The sequence below is a fragment of the Parasteatoda tepidariorum genome, chromosome 3, assembly GCF_043381705.1.
Source record: "Parasteatoda tepidariorum isolate YZ-2023 chromosome 3, CAS_Ptep_4.0, whole genome shotgun sequence".
Classification (NCBI taxonomy): Eukaryota; Metazoa; Arthropoda; class Arachnida; order Araneae; family Theridiidae; genus Parasteatoda; species Parasteatoda tepidariorum.
Window position 1 is genome coordinate 62,236,377 of NC_092206.1, and position 11,428 is coordinate 62,247,804.

At 32.2% G+C, this 11,428-nt stretch overlaps 1 protein-coding gene across 1 annotated transcript in view; it reads left to right on the forward strand.

Moving 5' to 3' along the window:
• LOC107451189 (uncharacterized) overlaps window positions 1-11,428 on the forward strand; it is a 59,078-nt gene that overhangs the window by 30,599 nt on the left and 17,051 nt on the right. Inside the window, exons 18-22 of the mRNA XM_043039454.2 lie at window positions 171-428; window positions 1,503-6,513; window positions 7,406-8,798; window positions 9,588-9,920; window positions 11,078-11,243. Of these exons, the coding sequence (XP_042895388.1) occupies window positions 171-428; window positions 1,503-6,513; window positions 7,406-8,798; window positions 9,588-9,920; window positions 11,078-11,243 (7,161 nt within the window). The remainder of the gene's footprint in view (window positions 1-170; window positions 429-1,502; window positions 6,514-7,405; window positions 8,799-9,587; window positions 9,921-11,077; window positions 11,244-11,428) is intronic.

The window sequence follows — 11,428 nt, forward strand, 5'->3', positions numbered from 1 at the left end:
AATCATATTATTTTCTGCTAAAAAAATTATTATTTACAAATATTACTACTTATAGGAAAAAGAAATGTGATTTTATTAAATATTTTTAAACAGTTTAGTTTTTATATTTTTAAATAGATTTGAATTGTTTCTTTTAAAGATCATTCATATTATCTACTTAAATTTTACAGGTAAACTAGTAAATGAAAACTTCCAGAAAAAATTGGACTTCAGTGTAGCGATGGATGATAAGGAATACTTCTCTCTACAATCGGATCTTCGAATCGCAGAAGAAAAGAATGGTGTGAGCTATACACCTTTCTTTGAAATGAAAATTCCATCTCAGAAACTGGTTTCTGTAACAGGAAACATGCAATTTAAATATGGACAGAAATATACAGCTCAGATTCAAGTTGAAGATTTGACAGCAAAACCAATACTAGCCAAAGGTAGGTAAAACAGTAATAGATAATCATTGTTTACTTTTTCAAAGAGCTTGACAGATATGTTTAATGAAATATTTGTAGGTGTTCGAAGAACTTACGGACAAACCATATTAAAAAAAATTAGCTGCTAAAATGCATTAGAAGAATGTTAAGTAATATTGAAAATCGGTTATGGTAATCAAAATCATTACAATTATCAAAACTATGCTTTATTTTTTTAAAATCACAAATACTGAATGGAAAACTCGCTATACAAATTCCATATCCTATTAAAAATATTTAACTGTTATGACATTATTACTTTAAAGTCACTAACAATAAAAAAGTTTTTTTTTTAAACAAAATCAAGTCTTAAAAAATATAAGTTATCTTCCAATAATATGTTTCATCATGTATATAAGAAATAGCACCTTGTTATTGTTTTTTAATTTAGAAATGGTAAGAATTCATGATTAAATTTAAACACGTAAAAACATCTTTTCAGTTTGATAGAAAAAAAATTTACCCTCTAGTTAATTCATTAAACTTCTTGTGAATAATAACATAAAATGAACTATGAAATGCAAAATGTATGATTAAATCAGAATTTAAATAATTTCGAATGCACATTACTCTCCAAGAATCTAAAAAACTCACAATGAAAACATGAATTACTAGATTTCGGAAAGTGAAAGTTGGATTATCGCCAAGCAAGGATTCATTTGGCGTTAAAAATGTTAGTTTTTGTAATTTAGTAGCTGATTTTCAAGTGATAGATTTTCCACCGGTTCTTCTAATACCTTTACAATTTTCATCGGATTTTATCGGATGAGGAGTCTAGCCTAGGAACCTTTCCTTGTTAGAAACTACTTAATATTACAACATGTTAAAGCATTGTTTTATTTAAACATACTTCGAAAATTTTAACAGTGTAAAGACGTATCGCAAAATTTATTTTATGCTTTCACCTGAACACATTTTGGAAATTTAAATGTTTTCGAAACATCACTCAACAAATTATTCCAAAAATCTCTTATTTACTATCAAAACTATAATTTCAGAACTGATATCGAAAAAATGATTTTTTTTCTCTTTTAGCTAACGTGGAATTGGGCAAAAAAGACAGATACGATTTGGAAGTCAGTCTCAGCAGCTTCGCATTAGATGGAACAGTAAAAGGATACGCTCAACTTGGAAATAGCATGTCATCAAGAATTACAGCTGATTACAGAATAATGGAAAGCAAAATGAATAAATTAAGCATTGTGGGTAAAATGAGGAACCTGTCAGCCAATGCCCTGATGAAGTATCAGGGTCAGTTGAACATCCAAGCTTCGGTTTTACCGGAATGGAACACAGAACTTCAGTTTGAAAGTATGAAAACTACGAGTCATATTGAAAACAGCCTTACCTTGTCTTTGGGCGATGGAGCACGTAGTCGAATCCATACAATCAAAATGCAAGAGATTCTCAGATATGAAGGCGATCTCAGCAATAATAAGGTCGATGCTTCTTTAAGCCTTTCATACCCAGAAAAAAGAATTAATTACGGAATTAGCATGAACCATGAGAATTCTGCAAACGCCTTAAAGAACAGCCTGCAATTACAATACGACACGAAGAAAGCAATTAAAACAGAAATTAACTTGAAGAAGAACTTGGATGGACCATTGAATCTAGCTGGGGAAATTAAAATGAAATATCCAGGACGTGAAACTGCTCTCCAGGCTGAACTTACAGAATCTAGCTCAAACGAATACAGGGGAACACTTTTCTGCCAATGGCAAGAAGGAAAGCAAGTTGGAGCAGTTGTTCAATACAAAAACAAGAGCTCTAAAGGACGTTTTAAACATGAAGTCAGTGGTAATCTCAATCTTCCTAACTACCCTCAAATCACGTATTCTTCGGTAATTGGACAAGAACAAAATAAATTTAATGGATTCTTAGAAGCTAATATTGGCACCAATAAATATAGTTTGAAATCTGATTTGTTTGTTGGAAATGGTTTGAATCAACGCTTAGCGAGTCAAGTGATTGTTAAAAATGAAATTTACACTCTTGATGCTACCGTTAGTCACTTAAAAAGTAAACTTAATGGAAATATTGAACTTAAAATGCCTAATCGCCACAGGGTTTACGCTAAGCTTGAAGGGAAAATTGCAGATTCATTGAAGTTTGGTTCTTTCGAAACCTATTGGGACGCTGATAGAGACACATCTAAACGTTTTGTATTTAATGGCGAACTCCGTGACCAAAACGAAGGTTATGAAGGCAAATTTAACATGCAAGTACTTCGTAGATCAATTAAGGGATTTTTCAATACTGGCCTACAAGGCACTTTATTCAGCTCAAAATGGAAATCGAACAATAAGTTCTCTGTAGAATGGTCAACAAGAGATAAAATCGCTGTTACACTTTCCACAAATGTTTTGCTAGATAGATCTAGGCAACAAATAAATAACCATATGGAACTAATTACTCCATTCAATGGATATGAAAATCTGACACTTAGCGTAACTCATTTATATGCAAATCAACAGTGGGACAGTGAAATTGCGACATTGGTCCCATATGGAAATGACCTCTCATTATCATCATCTGGAAAATATACGTTTACTAGAGGAATATCTACAGTTGAGGCACTGGGTAAAATCCAAACATCTTATTCTGGCTACGAAGAAATGTACGTCACTGTTTCGCACAACCAAAACATGAATGAACTGAAAAACAAAGCCGAAGTGAAATGGAGCACTGACAAGAGAATTCAGTTACAACTTACTGGAGCCAAACAATCCTCAATGTTTAAAGGAACAGCTTTATTGAGTTCTCCATTTTCTAATTTTAAGGAAATGTCTGCAGAAGTAACCAACATCTATACTAGTAACAACTATCGCACAAAAGCTGAGTTTAAATGGGCCCCGACAAAAAAAGTCAGCATTAATTTTGATGGAAGTCACGAGTTGAACGGTCGTAGACGTATTTGTACTGTAAACATGGAATGTTCTACACCAGTTAGAGGATATGAGAATACTGCTATGAAAATAACATACAGCAACGATGGTGTAACCGTCAATACTGATACAGAAACTAGCTGGAATAAAAACAAAGTTTCCACATCTTTAAGTGTGACCCTAAGAAATCAAAGATATGAGAAAAACATAGAAGGGAAGTTCCTCCTCACAAGCCCATTCCGCAACTACGAAAATGTTCAAATAACATCTTCTTTAGACACGAACAGAAATTCCTATAAATTCAATATTGATGGTCAATTACCCCATCGATCAACTGCTTCTTTCAATTCCCAAGGAAAAATGACAAGTTTGAATGATTTAGAAATCAATGCAGTAGCCATTGGCCAGTTCCCTAAAATAATGAATAATCAGCGCATTTCTTTTGATCTAGTTCATAAACTTCAAAATTCAAAATTAAGAAGCACACTTGACACTTCTATCAATAACGACAGACTGACTGTTCTTCTAATAGGTCTGTCAGAAGCAAACTATAATTCAAGAAATATGGAATTTTCAGCCACTTTAAACACGCCTTTTGTAAATTTCGAAGAAATGAAAGCAGATTTTACACATAACCAAAGAGGCCAAGAATATTTCACCAAACTTCAAATGAACAAAAATAGCCTCAGCGGCTCACTGTCTCATAAACTAGTCTTGAGGGACATCTGGAATTTCGACTCAGCCCTAGAAGCAACTTCTTCCATAACTGGCTTAAACGGAAAGTTTTCAGTAGTACACGCCAGCAACGGACGACAATTAGAACATAATAGCTTTATTTTATGGGATAATGATAAAAAGATTCAACTAAATGCTCAATACATCGATAAGACATTCCTGAAAGAGATTGTAATAAAATTCACGACTCCATTCAGAAAACTCCGAGATCTGGAATTGAAATCGACCTATGAAAAACAAGAATGGGATCACAAAGGAGTGTTTTCTGCTGTCTGGGACAGACGAAACAAAATGACTTTGAGTGGTAATCTGAATAACTTCCGTTGGGAAAGTGTTAATGCCCAAGTCGAATTTTTAAGTTCTTTTAAAGGCTTTGAATTTTACTCTACAGCAGTAAAATACGATTTCACTGCTCCACAAAAAGAAATCGAAGCATCAGTGCAATGGGGTAACAACAATAGAAAATCAATAGTTTTTAACGGCAATTTCTTGAATTCTTACAGATTGATAAGTTCGACAATGACTCTAACAACACCTTTTGCTGATTATGAAAAGATTTCCTTCACCAAAGAATACAGTTTTAATAACGTTGAAAGGAACTTAAATGTTTTATATGAGAGGGGTTGGAGGAAAGTTGTTTTAAAAGGAAAAACAATTTTTAGAACAACGTCTGCTGAGCTTAGCTTTGAATTAGACTCACCCTACGAGCCTGTTAAAGATATCAGTGCTTCAGCAAAATACTATTCTCTAAGCAAAGGCAAAAAGGCAGAATTAGCACTTCAGCTGGGTCGTAATAACAACTATGAAACAATGCTACAATACGAACTTCAGGGAAAATCTATAAGCGGCAGGATGACAGTAAAAACACCTTTTGAAAATTATGAGAATGTTAATGCTATGGTTTCTGGAAGTTACGCTGACAATAAGGCAAGATCTGAACTCAATTTCGCTTGGGGTAATAATCAAAAAGTTGGAGCTAAATGCAACATGCGCTTTGCTCGAGAAGACGGCTATTTAGTTCTGACAGTTGAAAGCCCAATCAAAAATTACGAAACAGTAACATTCAACAGCAGATACGAAAACAAAAGAGATAGTGCTGTAGCTGAAGTTAAAGTTGAAACAAACGGTGAACAAGCTTATTTCGGTAAAGTCGATGCAAAATATGGCGGTGAGCACTCAGCTAAAATTCAATTAAACTTTAATTCTCCACATTCACCTTTCAAAAATGTACAATGGATTGCAACCATCGATTCAAATCCCGATTTGTACCAATTCCTTTCAACTCTGAAATGGGAAGAAAAGGAAGCAGATGTTCAACTTCTTCTGAACAAGAGACTTGGCCAATTTTATGAAGCTAAAATGAAACTCAATACTCCCTTCGAAGGTTATAGAACACTTAGTTTTGATAGTTCTCTGAGAAGTGATAAAAACCAATTCATGGATGGTCGTTTGATTGTGGTGACTCCATTTAAAATACTTCGAAATCTGGATGTATATGCCGAATACAAAAATGATGATTCTGGCTATTTTGCAGTCTTGAAAGTTGACACACCTGTTACTCTTAAAGTGGAAGGTAAGATGACAAACAGCCAGTTCAAACCATTGTTGGCTTCATTGAATATTGAAGCACCTTTCATGTCATTCAAAAATATTGAATCGTCTGCGGAGATTAATTTCAATGATTTAAGCAACATGCAAATTGCACTTTCAGGGAAATCTTTAAATTCTGTTCATGAAATAGTCATCACCTCCATGAAAGAAAATGGATTGCTAAATTTCGAAGCAAAAGCTGAATCCTCCTTCTTACCATCAAAAACTGCTCTTCTTTCAATCAAATTTAATGATGACGATGCATCTAAAATTTCAGGTGAACTTTCAATAGATGCATTAGGAAAAGCCCATTATCTATCTGGACAATTCAAATCGAGTAGAACTTATGAAGTATTAGTTGAGGCAGATAGCTACCTTCTACCAGAAGGAAAAGCTCAGTTGAAAGGACTGCTCAACAGACGTCGTAATGACAGAAATATAGATGCTTCAGTCAGTTTGACATTGCCAAGCGGCTCTCACACGCTCTCTTCTAAATATGAAAACAAAGGAAACCAATTAACAGCCAGTTTTAAAGTTAACAGTGACATTTTCACAATGGAAAGCGAAGCTAAATACATTAACAATAATGGCAGAGACGTTGAGGGGCGATTGACGATCTCAGTCTACGACGTGGATCACGTGTTTGTGGCCAATTTGAGAAACTATGAGGAAGAGAAATACATTCAAGTGAAAGCAGATTGCCCAGCTGCTGATTTCCTGAATTCTTTAATTATTACTGGAACTTTAAAGCAAGGGGATTCGTCTGATGTAAGCCTATCTGTCTCTACTCTGAATAAAGAAGTCAGGATAGCAGGAAATATGAAAAGAATCGGGTATGTTATATGAATTATCAGTCAGTTTCTTAGGCTATTTTATTATTAAAAAACTATACGGTTTCCGGTATTCCTTCATGTAGTTAGATCATATAAATGAAGTACCTATAATACAATAACAGTTAGTTTAATCAATTTTTTTCCCTTTTATTATATATATTTCGTAAAATGTGTGTCAATTCTGTTTTAAAACTTTTTATTATTCTTAATATTACTGCGATATCATATCTATTTTTATAATTGATGTAATGCTTAATATTATTATTATTATTACTATGTATTACAAGTTTTCTTCTAACTATTCAAGGTATTACGTATTACTCCCTCCTAGTCAAAGTTTTTGTATTATTCCATAAAAGTCTTCACAAAAGTGTTTTATGCACTGGAAAGACTTTTTAAAATCAAGATATTTATTTATGGAAAAACCATGTTAATAAATCGAATACTAAAAAGTAACTTAAACTATTTTTTTGTTGACATTTTAAATCGTACATTATTTTCAACCGTAGAAAATCATTATTATATATAAAAAGAGAACCCAACAAGCATTTAATTAATTTATTGCTGTAAAATGTTACCATTAAAAGGCGATTTAATGTTCATAATTGTTAATAGTTATTTTTTTAATTATTGATATCAGTTATAAATCGAAAATTTAACTATTTCGTTAACATATCACCATTGAAATAATTTTTGATCATTATATAACTTTGACTTGCTTATCGTACTCTTGTACAATCAGTTTGGTGAATTATCATGCAAATTCAATATATTTAATTCAATTTAATTAAATATGTTTTGAAAAAATATGCATATATTTTTCCCAATAATTATAAAATAATTTTTACTTAATTATTATAATTATTATAAATTTTCATAAATTTTGTTTTAGGTGGGAAAATATTGAAGGTTTCCTTACAATCAACACACCTTTTGAAGGATTTACAATGTTTCGATTAGATGGACGATTGCAGAATGATAGATTTGAAAACATTGACTGTAGCTTTCAAATGGAAAGCTCAAACAGAATTGTGCCATCATTAGGAATCACATCAAAGTACATAAGTACAAGAGGTTCGGAAGAAATGTCCGTCATGCTCAAACTTCCCATTCGAAACTATCAAAATATTCAACTCTTAGGTAATGTCCACTACAATCCAGATTACTCAAGCTCAGATTCAAGGCTCACACTTTCTATACCCAGACATAAATTCTCAATATACAGTCAGTATGGTATTGGAAGATCAAGAATATCTGGAAGAGGGGAAATCGAAATGGACAACACAAAGTGGACAGCTTCCGGTCGATTGGAACATTCGGACTCTAAAAAAGATGTTGTCCTGACTGTTGTGACACCAAGATCGGATTCGTATACCTTTGGGGGTGCATACGGAAGCTCGGACAATCAGAAACAGATATCGGTCATTTACAGCAGCCCCAGAAATCAAAGATACAACTTGAATACTTCCATCGCGTATGAAAGTCTTTACAATTTCAAAGTTGAATTTCAAGCAGAAACTCCTTACTACAGTTATCGTAATATTCAAGGAATCATCAGCCACCAGACTAATTCACAAGGCGTACTTATCCTATCGCAGTATGTAACAGACGATTACAAAGATTTCTTCAAAGTGCACCATCGATACCAAAGAGATGGAGTTAGAGGTGTCATTCAACTGTCCATTCCTCGTACCAATTTACAAGACGTCAAAATATCATACGGTAGAGTTAAGAAGTACACCAACACTGAGGACACTTTAGAAGTTGATTACAACAGAGCTAAGCAGATGAAAATGGAAGTTATTCTTTTTGGTGCCAAATCCTCACATTTTGTGCTAGACATTAAGCCATTCGATCTGACCATATCAGCTGACAGAAAACAAATCATCAACGGCCAAGAAATTGTTTTCAAATCCTCTCGTTTGGCTAGGGTAGTTTCTTTCCGAACATCTCACCAACGAGACAACAGGCAATTCCTGCATGATGCCGCATTCAGCTGGGATGAGAAATCTGACAAACGAATTTCGTATGACTTTAGATTGGCTGATACAGATACAGGAAAAGAACTGTGGAGCAGACTGGATACTCCTGTAAGATCTCTCATGCTGAAAGGAAATTTCACTCAAACTTCTCGAGCAAAATCTGGAGGAGTGGACTTCTATTGGGATGCTGCTCGCTCATTAGAAAAACACATGGGTGTAGGACTTATGCATACCGACCTCAGTTCAAGCAAACAAACATCTCACCGAGTTCAAATTGTTGTGGACCATCCTAAACTTAATAAGGTATAAAATTTAATTTGAATGGGCTTTCTTAGAATTATTAGTGTACATAAAAGTCAAATCACGTATTATGACGAAAAGCTTTCTTCATCAAATTCAATCAAAATCTTTAAGACTAGACATTTTCAATGACTAAAAATTTTCTCATATTACTTTAACTTTTTCTGGGAAAAACCATAGTAGTATTAATTTCTTAAATAACAGCATATATTGTAACGCAACCATTTTTTCAACCTTTTCGTAATCTTCAAGTCTTTTTATTGGTCCGTAGATATATTCGAATTTAAAGCAGATCTTGTTCATCAATATTACATTGCAATCAGTGTATTCTGGGTTTACATATGCATCAACAATACTACCGCATAATGTTCAAATTAACAATAATATGAACATTTTGAATTACGTAACCGTAACCATTTAAATAGTTGCCTTTTCGTTTTATGAAAAAAATTGATTAATTGTTAAAAAAGAAAACTTTGTTTATAATTAAAGTATTAAAGAATATGAAAATTAAGTTATATAATTTTTTTAAAAAAGTGACAAATCGGAAATAAATTTAGAATATTAGAAGGTTTCAAAGTTTAAAATTGAAAATTTCGTACTATACAAATATATTTCCTGATATCATAATTGCCTTATTACAAATGCATGTCAATCAACTCCATATGCTGCATAACTTTAATGCATTCCATTTAGACTTTTAATATATACTTAAACCATTTAAAGATTCATGATTTAATAAGATCACTCATTCGAATATTAACACATTAAATATTGTGTTTTTTTTTTCAGGATATAGTGCAGACAAACGTCGTAACAATGGGTCCAGGAGAATTCTATGTCAAGAGCGAACTCGATTATTCCCGTGAACGACATCACAACTTGTTGCTCGAACTTAGAGCAAATGATCTTTCTAAAAACAGCCGAGACAGTCATTACAAAGCAGAGTTTAATCTTAAACATCCAATGAGCAGAACAGACATTCGTTCATCAGCTGAAGTGATGGACAGCAAATTGGAGTCATCCGCAAACCTCATAATGTACACTTTAGACACAAAATTGGCCCAAACTGTTAGAGAAGTTAGAGCAAAAATTATGAAACTAAGACAAGAAATAGATCTGACGGTATGTCTAATAAGGATTTTTCTTTATTTGAAAATTTATTTCAATCCTTGAAAAATTAGTATAAAAACAAACTAAAAGGACTAAACAAACAAGTGACTAGTTAAAAAAGAAATTAAATTTCAAATGAGACAAATTAAGTATTAAATAAAAAAATATCCAGTACTGCATTCTGAACATTCCATAGTGCCTGTAGTGTCAATACTAGGTTCACTGTAAAAAAATCGCTATCAAATTACGATATAAAGTCCCGGCACTTTTGGTCCATCATTCGTAGTGTCCATTTTACAGTAAAATCTTTTTTACTATAAAATTTACCGTAATTCTCATAGTAATATTTATTTAATTAGAGTGATTCAGTGATTTTACGGTAAACGTTACTGTAAAAATTACGGTGTATCAGATTTTTTGTTCCGTAACAGGTTCCAGAGAAAATAGATTTTACGGTAAAAAGCCTTAAATCAAAACAAAATTTTCATCGGAATTTGATCCAAAATTTCTACAGTGTTTAGAAAAATGGTCTAAAACTGTATTTTTAATTTGTTTTTAATCTGTTATTCAACAACTATGCTAGAGGTTAAGAAGTGAGGAAATCATAAGCTGCTTTAAAAAATCAATATCAAGAGTCAGAACAAAACTATCTGGAACTGTGTTCTTAATTTTCATTTGTCTGTTATTTAACAGTTCGGTTTGATAAAAAAAAGAAAAGCTTGTCTAAATCATTAACTGCTTTAAAAATATATCTACAAATGAAATTTTAATTTCTATTTGTTGTTCAAAATCAAAGGTAAATAAATGAAAAAAAATACATTGGTTCAATTAGCAATGAAAAAAATTAATGCAGTTTATTTATTTAAACGCATTAAAAAAATCACCTAGCGAGTTTTTATAAGATGGCATAGAAAATACATCATTGCTTTTTACTTGAATTGTTAAATTTTTCTATGTATTTTTAAATTTCTTAATTTTTATAATTGAAATAGCTTTAAAAACTCATTTTTAAGGAAAGGATTTTAGAGCTTATTAATGTCAAGAACCACGTTAAATTGGAAGTGATTACTCAACTTATTATAAACATTACTATTTATAATTATTACAGCTTAAATATAAAACATTTTGTGGTTGCATACAATAATCACTTCACTTGCTTTTTCTTATAGATGATATCCAATTCAGACAAGACAAGCATTTCAGGTAAAATGACTGGAAGAAATGGAGATTTGGATATGATGTTGGAAAGAATGAGGAATGACGTTAAGGATTTAGCAGCAAATGTCAAATACAGCAGACGAAACAACGCTATGGATTTAAGTGTTATGAACAATGGTATGCTTCTCAATTATAACTGGTTTAATAAGTTACATTTTTTCCCAATTTTTTAAGAATTCATAAAATAACATTTTATTGTAATAAATATCTCTGAAAACAAATGCTGATTTTTGGAAATAATAAAAATAAATTATCTATCTATCTCTCTCTCTCTCTCTCTCTCTCTCTCTATTTCGAATTTA